Genomic DNA, 15,217 nt, shown 5'->3' with positions numbered 1-15,217 from the left:
CTCCGTCTCTCTCCAGCCCGGGAGGCGGGGCCTCGTCGCCCGGCGCCGGCTGCCATGGAGACGGCGCGGCTCCGCCCTTCTCCGGAGCCGCGCCGGGCGGTCACCCGGGCAACGAGCCCCGCCTCCGAGGGGCGGAGCCCGGCGCCGGAAGTGTGGCGGGGAGCGTCCGGTCGGCGGGCGCTTCCGGTTCCGCTCAGGCAGCGCGAGGCGCGTCTTTGGTTCGTGAGGCGGCGGCGGGAAGGAAGGCAGGCAGGCAGGCAGAGGGGAGCCGCGCCGGGAAGGAGGACCGACGCCGCCGCCAGCATGGTGAGGGGGCGGGGGGGATGGGGGGCCCCTTCTCCCCTTATGGGGGACACGAGAGCCCCTATGGCGTCCTTAAGGGGGGAGGAGGGAATAGCGGAGGCCAAGCAGAGAATATTGAGAAGCGAGGCAGCTCGGAAGCCTGATCTCTATTGAACTGTGGCAACGGGGTCCTCACTCCCCACACGCAGGAGGGAGGAGGAACCCAGAAGAATGGCGCGCAAGGCCTTATAAAGACTTTTGAAATTGCCACCCTGTAGATCAAGACCACCCCCAGAAACATCATACATACATCACAGAAAAGGCGGTCTAAGCAGAGATTGGAATGTTGTTTTTCTCCTGTCCTTGTTTACCTCCTTTCTGGCAGGCTACCTGTTAATGGTCACTTGACTGGATACCTGGGGAGCCTGGCCAGTCTTTCGTAATGATAAATACTTAGTTCCTGAGCCAGGTCACAGGCTCACCCTATTCAAACACAGGCATGCACCTAAGACAGGATTTGTGAAGGAAAAGACAATGGGGAGGCTTTTCCACTTTGACCTTGCAGAGAAAACATTTGCTCAGTTTAGAAATCAAAATGGCTTCAGATCGGTCTTCCTGTGCTGATCTATGGACGTGCGGTTACCATATATCTAAGACCTCAAAATACCTATCAAACTTCCCCCCCTCCCCTCCCCCGCAGACGGTGGGCAAGAGCAGCAAGATGCTCCAGCACATCGACTACCGCATGCGCTGCATCCTGCAGGACGGCCGCGTCTTCATCGGCACCTTCAAGGCTTTTGACAAGCACATGAACCTCATCCTCTGCGACTGCGACGAGTTCAGGAAGATCAAGTGAGTGGTCGGGGGGAGGGGCTAGGGGCCCCCCTCAGCAACACCCCCCAAGCAGAGGCCGGCCCAGGAGGGGCCCCCCGACCCAGCCCCTCATGACACCTCCTGAGGCACAAACCAGTCGGGTGGAAGGAGGGGCATCTGCAACCAGGGCTATAGCTCGGGGTTGGAGAGGTGGGCCCCCACCAGGGGCGCAGGCTGGGGGCACGCTGCTAAACTGGCTTAAAATGTGCCCATAAATATGTCTATAAATAGAAATATTGATTCTTGCCTCATAAAAGGTTTTAAATAGAGGGTGAATTGAATGGGGGTGGAGGAGAGGCAGAAAGAAGAGCTCATTTGTCAGTGGTTGGGGGCACAATCTGGACAGTTCTGCCAGGGGTGCAGGATCACGCCACCAAAGGAGCTCTGAAGGCGGCCGGGGTCTCCCCCTGCCTGGTCCTCCTTGGGGAAGGGCAGGGCCATTGGAAGGCTCTCCGAAGGCAGCAAGGGCAGGCCTTCCTATCAGCCCATAGGACCCCAGGGAAGGTGGTGCTTCTGCCATAGCCTGGGGGCCCCATTTGGTCTCTCTCCCCCCCCTTTGACCCCCCTCCAATGTGGCATAAGACACCTACCTCTCTGAGGGGCCAACAGGTCGTCCCCTGAAAGGTAAGTGTAGGGGGCAGAGATGCTTGTGACACAGCTGCTTCCTTCCTTCTTCTAGGCCCAAGAACTCCAAGCAGCCTGAGCGGGAAGAGAAGCGAGTGCTGGGCCTGGTGTTGCTGCGAGGAGAGAATCTGGTCTCTATGACAGTCGAGGGGCCACCCCCAAAAGATGTAAGCGGAGCCAGATATGGGGAGATGTTTGCTCGTGATCTTGTCCTTTCCCAGAATAGCTTAGTAGAGGGGCCTGACAGAACCCCTTTTGGGGTTTGCTCTAAAATATTTACAGTCTGCTTCTGGAACTAAAGGACATGCCAGTATATATTTATTTTGAAATGTCTGCTTCTTCTACATATCAGGAATAGCACAGAATCAAAATTCAACATGGAGAGTACCAGGGAGGGGTAAGAAATCAATCAGAGAGGATGGGGATTAATGGTGGCAGAGAGGAGAAGGGCAGCCAAATATTCCTTGTTGTGGTACTTGGAAGAAAGAAACTGGAGTTTCAGGGGAGTGCTGGGAGAAAAGTCAGATTTTGGGGTTGGGAAGACAAAGGTGAAGCAGATAAATGTATGTGTCAGTCCATCCCCAGATTTAAAAAAAATATTATTATGCAAGTCGTGGCCTGACTCACTGCTGAGCATGGTAGGTTTTTTGTTAAGAACTTCACCACCACCACCACTGGAAAACTGTCCTGCTGCAGTGACTGTTTGGCTCTTTCAGACTGGCATCGCTCGCGTGCCCCTGGCTGGAGCCGCTGGAGGACCTGGTGTTGGCAGAGCTGCTGGAAGGGGCGTCCCCGCAGGAGCTCCCATGCCCCAGGCACCCGCAGGCCTGGCTGGCCCCGTGCGTGGTGTTGGTGGCCCATCCCAGCAGGTAAGCAGGAGGCACGTCCTCGCAATAAATGGCTTGGGGGGGGGAGGAGTCTGGGGCAGCTCAAGGACATTGGCATTGGATGTTTGCAGGGGAGGGAACAGCAGTGGATCTCTCCAGCTTGGGATCTCACTTGCAGATCTCTAAAAGCCTCTTCTCCCCTCCCAGGTGATGACTCCTCAGAGCCGAGGGACAGTTGCTGCTGCAGCGGCTGCCGCAACGGCCAGTATTGCAGGAGCCCCCACTCAGTATGCGCCAGGCCGCGGAGGCCCCCCTCCACCTATGGGCAGAGGGACCCCCCCTCCAGGTAAGCAGCAACCCAGTTGCCTCCCCCACCCAGACTGGCAGAACCTGGGATGAAATGACAGTAACTGAGCACCGTGAAGAGTTGGTGTCAAAGCAGGATTACTCTGAGGTTCACTTTGGGACTTCGGGGAGGGGTGGTCTGCGGAGTCAAGGGGACTGAAGTGGCTTCCTTTTCACTGCAGGGATGATGGGGCCTCCCCCTGGCATGAGGCCCCCCATGGGCCCCCCGATGGGCATGCCGCCTGGCCGAGGCTCCCCGATGGGCATGCCACCTCCTGGAATGAGGCCTCCTCCTCCTGGCATGAGAGGTGAGTTGGCTTTGAGCCTGAGTCAAGGGCTGGCTGCGAGGTAAAGCCAAATCCAGAGTCCTTTTCTGCTGCCTGTTGGCCTCCTGTGAATGGAAATCTCACTGGAGCAAGAGAGAAGCCCTTGATAAGCTTGGAACTAAGCGGAGGGGAGGGGCAAGGTTGTCCTTGGGGCGCAAGAGCACTGCTGCCTCCTGGGGCAGCACCTGCAAAGCTGATTGCCTCTGTTCTGTCCTTTCTAGGTCCTCCTCCTCCTGGCATGCGCCCACCCAGGCCCTGAGAGGTGACTCTGTGAAGGGAGCAAAATTTGAGCCTTTGGACTTCTGTCTTGTTCACCCTGAGGGAATGGTGGGGTGGGGGGGTTGTGTGTATGTTTTATATTTTGGGGGTTGTCATGTTGCCCTTTCTAATAAACACTGGGAAATTTCCTGCTGTGGTGGTGCAAATTCATTCTGAGATTGAGCAAAGCAAACAAGTCTAGGCTTCCTGGAGGGCTCTTCCCCGGGGCTCAGGAACTTAAGAAGAGCCTGCTGGATGAGGCCAGTGGCTCATCTGGTCCAGCATCCTCTTCTCACAATGGCTGACCAGATGCCCCAGTGGGAAACCTGCAAGCAGGACCTGAGCACAAGAGCTGCCCTCTCCCCTCCTGTAGCTTCCAGCAAGTGCTATTCAGAAGCTAGTCACCAGCTTCTTGCCCCTCATCTTAGGTTCAGTGCGGGGAACTCACGCCAAAGCCTGGGGGAGGGGGACGTTGCAGCCGTGTCCCTGTGGTTGCTGCCAAGGCGTCAAACTGCTCAAGCATTCCTGAAGAGGAGGAGGTTGAGCTTTTGCTAATTGCTGCTAGGAGGCAGGCAGGAAAAGCCCCAGTTGAGAGCTTGCTTGCTGCTTGGATAGAAAAATCCCCAAATAACATGGGTTGTGGGCAGTGTTACAGTCGCCAAAATGGAATGTCTACGTGCCATTTTGGGGCAAGACTAAAGTCTTATTTTTCCAATGATGGACCGACTGATTATCAGTGAAACATCTGGCTAGGATGACAACCAGGAGCTAGGGTAAGAACTTAAAAGTCACTTGATCTACGGACAGTCCAGGGTTTTCTTGATGGTGACACGGAGCATTCATAACATAAGAATATCCTTCACAACTGTGAGCAGAGCAGTGGGGTGTGGTAAGGGAAGATAAGCTACAACAATTAACTATAACATTGTTCACGGCTCCTGCCCAGGCTGCACAGAAAAAGCATATTGTGGAGAAAAAAGATAAAAGAATTTCTCCCTCTCAACATTAGAGGCATGATACCATATTTTAAGTTCTATAGGGTGCACCTTGTTTTACAGGGGGAGAACAAGAAAAAAAAATTCTCCTTCTCTGCTCAGCGCCCGTTCAGCGAAGCGGTAGGAGAAATGGAGCCCCTTCCATTTCTCCTCCTGCTTGGCTGAAGGGGCGCTGCGCAGGTCTCCCTCTCTGCTGAAGCCAGCAAAGTCTTGCTCTCCCGGCTTCAGCAAAAGGAACCCAAAGCCTCTGGAGCGCAGCGGGTCCTCCTGCTGTGTTCCGGAGGCTTCAGGCGGCTCTCCAGGCTTCAGCAAAAGCAACACAAAGCCTCCGGAGCGCGGAGGGAGCGCTCCCTCTGTGCTTCAGAGGCTTCGCGTTGCTATCGCTGAAGCCAAGGAGCCTGCATTCGCTCCATAGGACGCACACACGTTTTTGGAGGGGAGAAAAGTGCGTCCTATAGAGTGAAAAATACGCTTCGTATTTTTCTTGTTTTGTCCCATTCTGGGCTATTCTTTTGAGACCAGTTACAAATGCAAATAATTGAGCTGTAAATAAATCATGATTTATAGCAAGATTTCTGCTATCTTATTACACAGTTCTGTCCTGACACTGGGAATTTTTGACTTCATATTTCACAGCACACTTGAGTGATACATTTTCCCAATTCCACACAGAAGTAGAGGTTCTCTACCATCATCCACACCTTTTTTTTAGAAAGTTTCACATGAGACCTGTAGTCTGTCAAAAAAGTCATTTTTAATGATAAACGTGTAGAATAATCTACAGTTTCTCAGAACATGAACAGTTTCTTCCTCGGTGAGAAATGTTAGAAAGCAAATGGGGCTGCAATACGCAGGCAAGCAAGGTACTGGTGAATTCCGATTTTCAGGCCGCAACAGTGGGAAGCGGTCTGGCTTGTCCTTCCCAGCCGAAGCTGCCTCCAGCTGCCCGGATGTGGTTGGTGCTGCTGCCTCCAGAAAGACTCACTTGGATACCAAGCCTCAAAAGGGCCTCCACCACCCAGAAACCCACGAAGGCAGCCCAGGAGAGCTCCTGCCTCACTTCTTCCTCTTGTACCTGCACAAGGACAGGAAGCAGAAAGCGCGTCAGTCCTCTGGTGGAAGAGGCAGAAGAGAGCCGGAGGGAGAGACATGGGTGGAAAAGGCAGGGAGCACAGGGGCCTCACCTGGAGTTGGCTGCTCTGAAATTCCCTCCCTTCCTCCTTGAGCCAAGACCCAGGCGCTTGCGGTCTTCGAACGAGGGCCTGCAGGAAAGAGACGTCAGGATCACGGCCAGGCAGGGCCTCTGCTGACAGGGGGGGCGGGGCTGGCACAAGCCTGTCCCCCAAAGAGGTGGGCGTGATTCCTTTACTGAAGGGGGTTGGACTAGATTATTCTAGCTGGGGAACTTCTGGCCCATTTTAGCAGTTGGGATGATGGGGGGGGGCATGCACAATACTCACCCCGCCCGATACTGCTTCAGGGCTCTGCGGCTGGTGTTGGTGAGCTCCTCATCAAACACGGACGTCTTCTTCTTGTGCTGCTGCCTGGGCCCTTGAGGAACGTGGCAGAGAGGGAGACCCCAGGTTGAAGCCAAGGCGACCTGCAGCCTGGCAGCCCCCCCCCCCGAGAAGCGGAGCTGCTGCTTACCTCCCTTGGCCACTGCGGACGGAGCCTCCTCGGGGATGGCCCTGGCACGCTTGGGCCGGCGATTCCTCTTGGCCAGGCGCTCGGCATACATCTGGGACTTCAGGATCTCGAACTGGGACCGCTCCTCCGGCTGCAGGGACAGCACAAAGGGGGCTAGCAGTGCTTCCTCCCCAAACTCACTCACTAGCCCCTCAAAACAACCGTCGTCCCCCCATACACACACACTCAGCCACTGCTCACCGTCAGCTGGGCCGCCTTCTTCTGAGACTCCTTCATGAACTTCTTCCGCTTCTTGGTGCCTCGCAGCGCCAAGTCAAACTCCTGCAGGGCCTTGGCAACTGGGCAAGAGGAGAGATCCCAGAGGCAGAAGGTGAGAAGCCAGGCAAGGAGAGAACCCACTTTCACAGCCAAGGCCCCCCCTGCCACTGCCCCCTCCCGCTCTCCCGGCCAGGCCCTTACGCTTCTCCTTCTTCCTCTCCTCCCGGCTCTGGAACCAGCTGCGGGCAGCGCCCTCCGCCCCTTCCTGAGCACTCGTCTCCAGTTTCCGCTTGGCAGTGTTGATCTAGGAGGAGAGCAAAGTCAAGGGGCTGCTGTTGGGAGAGCCCCTCATTGGGCACAGCCTCAATGCCCAGGAACCTCGCTAAGGAGCCAAACAAGGGCTGCCCCATGTTCCCTCATCCACCTGGCGGGGCTGTGTCCCACAGGGGAAGTTACCACGAAAGGAGCCAACTAAAGGGGAATCCCGGAGGGGCAAAGCAGGGAGGCACTCAAACCAAATTGCTCTGCAGGAACTTGCTTGCTTCCTTTTGCAAAGATAAGCACTTCCATGAGCCCAGGCACCCCTAAGGCCTCCTCCCGTCCCCCCACAGGGCCTCCTTCCCCCCCCCTTGCTGCCTCTGCACCCTGCTCCTCCTCCTCTTCCTCTTCCTCCTCACCTGGGCCTCCGAGTGCTGCAGCTCCCTCTCCTCGCGCTCCAGGCGCAGCACAGCATAGACGTCCGACTCCAGCTTCTCAATCTTCTCCCGGAAGCGCAGAATCACATCTGGGGGCAAAGGGCAGCCGCTCAGCCTCCCACAGCGCCACCGCTGGCCTAAGGGTGCCCGTCCCCGTGCCCTGCTTCCCAACCCCGCCCTGCTGCCACCATGCTTACCCTGGGGAAGGACCCTGGCCTTGACGGGCGCCTTGGCTGCTTTCACGATCTCCTTCAGCATCTTGCGCTCCTCCTCGCCCACCAGGGAGACGGAGCGGCCGGCCCGCCCTGCGCGTGCTGTGCGCCCCACGCGGTGCACATAGTGCTTGGTGGTGTTGGGCATCGTGAAGTTGATCACCTGTGGCGAGACAGGAGAGCCTCAGGAGAGCACCTGCGGGACCGGGCCAAAGGCCCACCTGCTCCAGCATCCCGCTCTCCCAGTGAGAAGCTGAGCAGGACCCAAGCTGGCTGAGGGGGAGAGCCACTCACCGTTTTGACACCTTCAATGTCCAGTCCTCGTGCCGCAACGTCCGTGGCCACCAGCACATCAATCTGCTCGTCCTTGAAGCGCCTGCAGACAACGGCAGCATCCACAGAGAGGGAGCGTCAGGGGCAGCCGGCCTCTCTTGCGCCACCTCCCCCCCCCCCGGCACTTCAGTCCCTGCCTACCGGAGCCCTTCCAGGCGCTGCGCCTGCGAGAGGTCGCCATGCAGCTCCCCGACACGGAGGCCCATCAGGCCCAGAAGGATGTGCAGGCGGTGCGCTTGCTTCTTGGTCTGCGTGAAGAGCATCACGTGGTCCAGGAATGTCCGAGTCAGCAGGGCTGAGGAGGAGAGGGATGGGAGGACACAAAACTCACAGATAGCCTGTGGAACTCACTCCCACAGGAGGAGGTGACAACCACCAACCTAGGATGCTTTAAAATAGGATGGGGGAGGAGAGGGCTTTCGGTGGCTCTTAGCCAGGATGGCCAGGCTCGGCCTCCACAGTCGTATCAGCAGTGCTTCTGAATTCCAGCAGCTGGGAACCACAGGAGAGAGGACTCTTGTGCTCAAATCGGGCTTATGGGCTTCCTCCCTGGGGCATTTGTTTGGGTGCTGGGCTAGATGGGCCTTTGGCCTAATCCTGCAGGCTCTTTTGATGTTCTTAAAAGCCTGATGGATCAGGCCAACAGCCCATCTAGTCCAGCTTTCTCTTCTCATAGCGGCCAAAAAGAGGCCCCTATCAGGAAACCAGCAAACAGGATCTGAGCACAAGAGCGACTCTCCCAGCAACTCATATCTGGCAGAGCAACCATTATGGCTATGTGCTATGGGGTCAGAAGCTACCCCTGAGGGCTGCTGGACCCCCACTCCAGGCTCCCACCTGCCACAATCGCCTCCCGGTCTCCCTCGCGGCTGGGCCGGATGCGGACAAACTCCTGGCGCAGAAACGGGGCCACATCTGTGTTGCTGTTCACAAAGACCCGGACAGGGTTCTTCAAGGAAACGGAGGCCAAGTCTTTCACCTGCCAGAGAGGGGGAAGCTTCGTCAGCCCTGCCAGGAAGGTCCCCCTAATACTCCAAGAGAAGCAGGACATCCAAGGGAGATCACAGGGGGGTCGCTGTTCTGCAGCGCAGCACCAAGATTCAAATACATGACAAGATTCCCGCAGCCACTTCCTATCCGCCCAGCGCATTGTCACAACTGCACCCTCCCCAGTCTCCTCTCTGGGTCTCCCTTGGTACCTCGTCTGTCATGGTGGCAGAAAACAGCATGGTCTGGCGATGTCGGGAACACAGCCGGATGATCTCCTTCATCTGCTCCTCAAAGTACTCATCCAGCATCCTGTGGGGAGCGGGAGAGGCAGGTGAGCAAATGGGGGGGGGGGGGATGAGGCCTCCTCCTCCAGGCACAAAAGCTGACAACCCAGCCAGCCTGTGCCAAAAGGCAGGTCTGGGCTAGGACCGAGATCCCAGGGGATGGGGCAGCGCCCTGAAAGGAATGGCAGCAAGGGAGCAGAAAACAAGAGGTGTGCAAAATAACACACAGGGTGAAGAAAGAAGAGAGGGAGATGTTTTTCTTTCCCTTCCTCGTAGTACTGAAAGGTGACATGACGGCCATCTTCAAATATCTTAAGGGCTGTCACATGGCAGAGAGAACAGCCTTGCTTTCTCCCGCTCTGGAGGGGAAGACTTGAACCCATGGCTTCAAGTGACAAGAAAGGAGATTCTGATTGTAGACATACGGAAAAACTCTCTGACTGTAAGGGCTGTTCGACCGTGGAACAGATGCCCTCAGAAGGTTGCAGACTCTCCTTCCTGGGAGGTTTTTAAGCAGAGGTTGGATGGCCAGCTGTCAGGGATGCTTGAGCTGAGATCCATGCATGGCAGGGGCTGGACTTGATGACCCTTGTAAGTACCTTCCAACTCTACTCTTCTATGACTCTATGGTACTAGAACCCCAAGGAGGCTCAGGGCAGATAAAGGAAGGACTTCACACAGTGCATAAACCAGGTGTGCGGATGGCCACAAACCTGAAGGGCTTCAAAAGAGGACTAGACAAATGGACAGAGAAGGTGGCTGCCCATGGCTACTAGCCATGACAGCTCTGTTCTTCCTCCAGTGTCCAGGGCAGCCTACCTCTGAATATGGGGTTTTGGGGTTCACAGATGGGGAGAGCATTGCTCTCGTGCTCAGGTCCTGCTTCTGGGGTTCCCTAGGCAGGCCTCTGATGGACCGCTGTGAGAGCAGGATGCTGGCCTGGGTGGGCTTCCTTTGGCCTGATCCTGCAGCCAGGCCTCTTGGTGTTCTGAGGGCCTCTCCCCCCCCCCCCACCTGCCTGTGCCCAGAGATTCCCCTCACCGGTCAGCCTCGTCCAGGATGAGGACCTCAACGCTGTCCAGGTGGAAGGAGGGGCAGTTGTGCAGGTGGTCAATGAGGCGTCCGGGGGTCGCGATGAGGATGTCGGGGCCCGAGCGCAGCGCCGCCTCCTGGGTCTTCAAGTCCAGGCCCCCTGCAAGGACACAAACCAGGCGGGGGCATCAGCTCACCGAATGCACTGCAGCCCCCTTGCTGGGCAGGATGGGTGCAAACAAAGTCACGCCCCCCAAGGAGCCCTCTCCGGGTCCTGCTCACTCACCCACGGCCAGGCAGGCGGTGACACTGGTGAACTGCGCCAGCTGCTTCGTGACAGAGTGCACCTGAATGCCCAGCTCCCGGGTGGGCACCAGAACCAGCACCCGCGTCACTGGGGCTTGGCGGGGCTTGTAGATCAGGCGCTCCAGCACAGGCAGAATGAAGGCTGCGGTCTTCCCTGAAGACAAAGACATAGGTCAGCCTCCTGGCCCACCCCAAGCCTTTGCCCCACTCCCTTGAACCCGGGGCTTACCTGTCCCTGTAGCCGCACATGCGCAGATGTCCTTCCCCAGGAGCCCCACAGGGATGCAGGCCTTCTGGATGGGGGTCGGCTGCTTGAAGCCCAGGGCGGTTATTGCCTGCCAATCACAGCCGTTGGGAAGAAGCCAGTGTGAGCAGGTCTCTGCCCTACAACTATGCAAACGCTTAACTTGGAACGCACATCAACATGCTGCTCTCTGGCCTCTCAGAGGGACTGCGTCTCCAAACTGGGCAGTAATCCCAGCATACGATCATTTCAGGGGAGATGAATGGGAAAGTGGCCATTTCTAGCTCAGCCTTGTTGGCTACTGCCCATACCCAGCCGAGGGGCGTCTTCAGTGCAGGAAGGCTAACTACGTCACCCTGGTTGGCCTAGCAGATTCCAAGAGAGAGAGACTGATCCACTCTCAGACTACAACTTATTTGAACTCAAGGGTAACATTTTATCACTCGAGGCAATACTTCAGGTAATTCTGCCGATAGCCTACAAAGGCAGTAATTCCCGTCTTTCTGCAATCTAATACCGTATTTTTCCATGTATAACACGCCCCCTATTTTTTGGGACTCCAAATAAAGAAATCCCCCATATGCACTATCCATGTATAAGACGACCCCAAATTTTAAACTTGAAAAAATAGGGGGGAAATATAGTCTTACACATGGAAAAATACAGTAAATTATTATTATTATTATTATTATTATTATTATTATTATTACTACTACTACTACCACTACAGCCCCAGAAAGTGAAAATACTTGATTCTGATGGCTGGTTTGATTCTGAACGTCAGGTGGCTATGCGCTCTCAGGATCTTTAGAAAATAATCAGAATTTTTAGGAAAGTGGTTTTTTTATACTAGAGGAACCAATTGCAGAATGTGGTAGAATTTCTTATTTCAGCTTTGGACATGTAATAATGGAGAAGAATTCAACTAGATTTCAGAGCATTGAATTGTGTGGACTGAGGGAAATGAAATATCCCACTGAAGCAGCAGGAACCAATCTAAACAGCTGCTTTGACGGCAAATTGTGCATGCACAAAAGGTCAACACGGTATCTTCTTGTAGCATTTACAGATCTACCTTTAGCTTTTGATTTGATAGACAGAGTTTGGTCTAAGCTGTTCAATACAAATATTGAAAAAAGACTATTGATTTTAATTTAAAACCCACATTCTTATGCTCATCTTAAAGTGAAAGCAAGTTAAATGTCCACCTTACTAGCCCTTTTTTAGCAAATAAACTGGACTGACTGACAACCGACAAGGACCCCCTCTCCCCACATGAAGTGACGCTGACCCTGTGATCATCACCTGAGGCCCTTCTTCTGATGCCTCCTCCATGAGGTCCAGAGGGCGGGCAAAACCTTTTCTGCTGTGGCTCCTCATTTGTGAAAAGCTCTCCCCAGAGAAGCTCGCCCGGCGCCTTCATTACATATCTTTTTTTGCCAGGCAAAAACAATTTTTCTTCAACCAGGCCTTTGACTGATTAACCTTCTACAGCTTTTTAAATGTGTTTGTGGGTGGAGAGTTATGGGTTTGTTTTTGTTTTCTTATGTATTTTGTGGTCTCATTTTGTATTTTTATGTTGTGAACCGCCCTGTGATCTTCGGGTGAAGGCTGGCATACAAATTTAAATATAAATAAACAAGAACTTTCTTCTTCCATCCTCCAACTACAGGCTCATTTAAGGTCCATTTACCCAGAAGCCTCGAACCCTGTTAACAGTACAGTGGAACCTCGGTGAAAACGTTCGAAAACCAAGAAGCAATGGGATGGGAGGTCGGCAAAATCCATTGAGAAAAAAGAAAAACACGCAGCGGACATGTTTGAAAACAGAAGCAATTACTTCCGGGTTTTTGGCATTCAGATTCCGAAACGTTCAGCTTCCAAGATGCTCAAAAACCGAGGTTCCAGTGCATGATGAACATCCTAACGTTATCTTTGCTGCTAAACAGTAGTTTTTTGTTTTGCTGTCCTTCCAATAAGAGATACCAAACAAGCCTGCATTTTCACAGATCTGTTTCTTTTGTTATTTTGTTTGAATTAGGCAAGGCATATTTGCCTAATTTACTCCTGGGGCCACAAAAGCTGTCAAATGTGATGACTCAGTGTGGGCTGAGATTTGCCCCTCCAAAAGAGACTAGGCAACCACCTTCGCCATCTCCCTCTGAAAGAAAGCAGGATCTGGCTACCTTCAGCAAGGGCCGGGAGAGGTTCATATCTTGGAACGACAGGCTGTCATCATACTGTGAAGCATCTTCAAAGAACTGCTCAGGTTCCTAGAAAAGAGGATCAGAAAGAGAAAGCCTGGAACACAGAGTCACAACATGAGGGAAGGACCCCTGTTTCTGCAGGTACTCCTTCTCACCCGGCACCACCCAGCATCCAAAGGCTCACCTCCTCTCCACCTCGCTTCCTTTTCCGTCGCTGCTTCACCTTGAGTGTATCTGTAAAAAACCACACGACCCCCCCACCAAAAGATGATCAGAACACATTACAAATCAGAGAGTAGCACCTCCTACTAAAACCTTGATTCATGCAGCTAGCTGCAAAAAGTATGTCAGCTGCCCCACTGTAAGGCACAGAAGATGCACACTTGCTCTCTTCTGCCCCGGTGCCTGCACAGCACATCCATCGCCATGGTTACCAGCTTTTGTGAAGATGCTCTCATCTGCCGAAGAGTACTCAGACTCCAACTCCTCCTCCTCCTTTGCATCTTCCTCCTCACTTCCTCCAGCATCCATCTTGTCTACATTCTCCTGTGTAGCCTCCCCAGCATCTTCTTTTGCTGGCCCTTGTTTAGCTTGCTTTTCCTGGAAAAGACCCCCCCAAATGGGACATTGTTTTTTACTGCCCAGCCTCCTTCTCTATGGCCAAAGAGTTTATTGTCTTGACCAAAGACCGTAACAATTTCATTACAATTTGCCAAACTGTAACAAACAGCATACAACAACTACGTACTCCAAAGCATCAAGCATATAAAGAAAGGGAGTCAGAGTTTGTATCATCTGCTAGCTCGTACCAAGCTTAACTTCCATTAGACCTCTGAATCTCCAGCGCAACTTTTTGCAATATTGTTTCTTTTTCTCATCTTTCTTGCAGCCAGAACATAAAGCACCACTTTATGTGACACAAATCTGTTAGCGTCAAATACGTTAGGGAATTGTTTCTGCCATTGTAAGCCTGCTTCTAAACTTCCTTCTCTAAGATTCCATGATTAAATAATGGTCCACTGAACCAGAAAAACCGCTTGAAGATTCTCCAAGGGTCCCTACAAAGATGCAATCACACTGCAGGCACCTCATGCAAAAGGCAAAGCCCACACAGCTCTTTCATGGGTTACACATGCTGCCCCATCCAGAAGCTGATCTTGCATTAAGCAGAGGATTGGGCTAGAAGACCTTCCAGGCCCCTTCCAAATGTATGGTGTTATGAATGGCCACCTGCCCTGACTTTGGGGTCCTGAAAATGGGAAGTTCTGGTTTTTGTCTGGCAGGGCAAGAAGCCTAGAATAAAATTTAAAATACTAACAGATGCAAAGGAAAGAGGTGGATTTGCCCTGCCAGACCTCAAACTTTATTATGAATCAGCAGCCTTTTGCTGGTTGAAAGAATGGCTACTTCTTGAAAACACTGACATTTTGGATTTGGAAGGTTTCAATAATGTATTTGGATGGCATGCATATTTATGGTATGATAAGGTCAAAGCACATAAAGCATTTAAAAACCACATTGTCAGGAAAGCGCTATTTAATGTTTGGTTAAGATATAAGGATTTGTTAGAAAATAAAAACCCAAGGTGGCTGTCACCAATGGAAGCGAAAGCCTTGAAAAAGGTCAATATGGAGGTCAAATGGCCGAAATATTGGGAAATTTTGGAACAAGATGGAGATAGACTGAAATTGCAGAGTTTTGAAAAACTAAAAAACAAAGTGCGAGACTGGCTTCATTATTATCACATAATGGAGGCATTTAAATTGGACAGGAAAATTGGCTTCCAGGTGGAAAGATCCAAATTAGAAACAGAATTGTTAGAACCCAAGACTAAGAATTTGTCAAGAATGTATAACTTGCTGCTGAAATGGAATACTCAGGATGAAACGGTAAAATCGGCCATGATTAAATGGGCACAGGACATTGGACATAACATTATGTTTGCTGACTGGGAACAGTTATGGACCACGGGTATGAAATTTACGGCATGTAATGCCTTAAGAGAGAATATTATGAAAATGATATACAGGTGGTACATAACCCCAGTCAAGCTTGCGAAAATCTATCACTTGCCCGATAATAAATGTTGGAAATGTAAAGAAACTGAAGGTACATTTTTTCACCTTTGGTGGACGTGCCCAAAGATTAAGGCTTTCTGGGAAATGATATATAATGAATTAAAAAAGGTATTTAAGTATACCTTTCCCAAGAAACCAGAGGCCTTTCTCCTGGGCATAGTGGGCCAAAGGGTGTTAAAAAAGGATAGAACTTTCTTTATGTATGCAACAACAGCAGCAAGAATACTCATCGCAAAGTATTGGAAGACACAAGAACTTCCCACGCTGGAGGAATGGCAGATGAAACTTATGGACTATATGGAATTGGCGGAAATGACTGGCAGAATCCGTGACCAGGGAGAAGAGTCGGTGGAGGAAGACTGGAAGAAATTCAAAGACTATCTTCAGAAACACTGCAAAAT

At 52.6% G+C, this 15,217-nt stretch overlaps 3 protein-coding genes across 3 annotated transcripts in view; 2 read left to right on the top strand and 1 right to left on the bottom strand.

Annotated features, from left to right (window-relative positions):
* The first annotated feature begins 155 nt into the window (after positions 1 to 155).
* On the top strand, positions 156 to 3,684 carry SNRPB (small nuclear ribonucleoprotein polypeptides B and B1). Its single transcript, XM_081011596.1, has 7 exons — positions 156 to 306; positions 983 to 1,134; positions 1,835 to 1,946; positions 2,496 to 2,648; positions 2,814 to 2,952; positions 3,134 to 3,259; positions 3,499 to 3,684. Exons 1-7 carry the CDS (start codon positions 304 to 306, stop codon positions 3,534 to 3,536), a joined length of 723 nt encoding a protein of 240 aa, XP_080867722.1. The 5' UTR covers positions 156 to 303; the 3' UTR covers positions 3,537 to 3,684.
* A 1,580-nt stretch (positions 3,685 to 5,264) lies between these two features.
* On the bottom strand, positions 5,265 to 13,376 carry DDX27 (DEAD-box helicase 27). Its single transcript, XM_081011207.1, has 18 exons — positions 13,173 to 13,376; positions 12,923 to 12,972; positions 12,718 to 12,804; positions 10,517 to 10,622; positions 10,268 to 10,441; positions 9,991 to 10,141; positions 8,875 to 8,974; positions 8,513 to 8,654; positions 7,817 to 7,970; positions 7,637 to 7,718; positions 7,328 to 7,505; positions 7,113 to 7,219; positions 6,637 to 6,739; positions 6,418 to 6,515; positions 6,178 to 6,307; positions 5,991 to 6,081; positions 5,715 to 5,792; positions 5,265 to 5,605 (listed from the first exon to the last, which is right to left on the bottom strand). Exons 1-18 carry the CDS (start codon positions 13,267 to 13,269, stop codon positions 5,587 to 5,589), a joined length of 1,947 nt encoding a protein of 648 aa, XP_080867333.1. The 5' UTR covers positions 13,270 to 13,376; the 3' UTR covers positions 5,265 to 5,586.
* Positions 13,377 to 13,804: 428 nt separating this feature from the next.
* The window catches only part of ZNFX1 (zinc finger NFX1-type containing 1), a gene marked incomplete at its 5' end in the record, with an annotated part of 10,498 nt that continues 9,085 nt past the window's right edge, over positions 13,805 to 15,217 (top strand). The window contains one exon of the mRNA XM_081008482.1: positions 13,805 to 13,837. Within this exon, the coding sequence (XP_080864608.1) occupies positions 13,805 to 13,837 (33 nt within the window). The remainder of the gene's footprint in view (positions 13,838 to 15,217) is intronic.

The sequence above is a fragment of the Podarcis pityusensis genome, assembly GCF_964106645.2.
Source record: "Podarcis pityusensis genome assembly, chromosome: 6".
Taxonomy (NCBI): domain Eukaryota; kingdom Metazoa; phylum Chordata; class Lepidosauria; order Squamata; family Lacertidae; genus Podarcis; species Podarcis pityusensis.
This window is presented reverse-complemented; position numbering and strand designations above follow the sequence as displayed.

What these genes read in the sequence shown, in the direction of transcription:
- SNRPB (XM_081011596.1), top strand. An exon ending in GACGAGTTCAGGAAGATCAA is followed by an intron (nt 1,135 to 1,834) that starts GTGAGTGGTCGG and finishes TCCTTCTTCTAG; the next exon opens with GCCCAAGAACTCCAAGCAGC. An exon ending in CAGAGGGACCCCCCCTCCAG is followed by an intron (nt 2,953 to 3,133) that starts GTAAGCAGCAAC and finishes TTTTCACTGCAG; the next exon opens with GGATGATGGGGCCTCCCCCT.
- DDX27 (XM_081011207.1), bottom strand. Translation starts at nt 13,269, where the DNA reads ATGGATGCTGGAGGAAGTGAGGAGGAAGATGCAAAGGAGGAGGAGGAG. An exon ending in CTGCCACCATGACAGACGAG is followed by an intron (nt 8,655 to 8,874) that starts GTACCAAGGGAG and finishes CCTCTCTGGCAG; the next exon opens with GTGAAAGACTTGGCCTCCGT. An exon ending in AGAAGGCGGCCCAGCTGACG is followed by an intron (nt 6,308 to 6,417) that starts GTGAGCAGTGGC and finishes CTGTCCCTGCAG; the next exon opens with CCGGAGGAGCGGTCCCAGTT.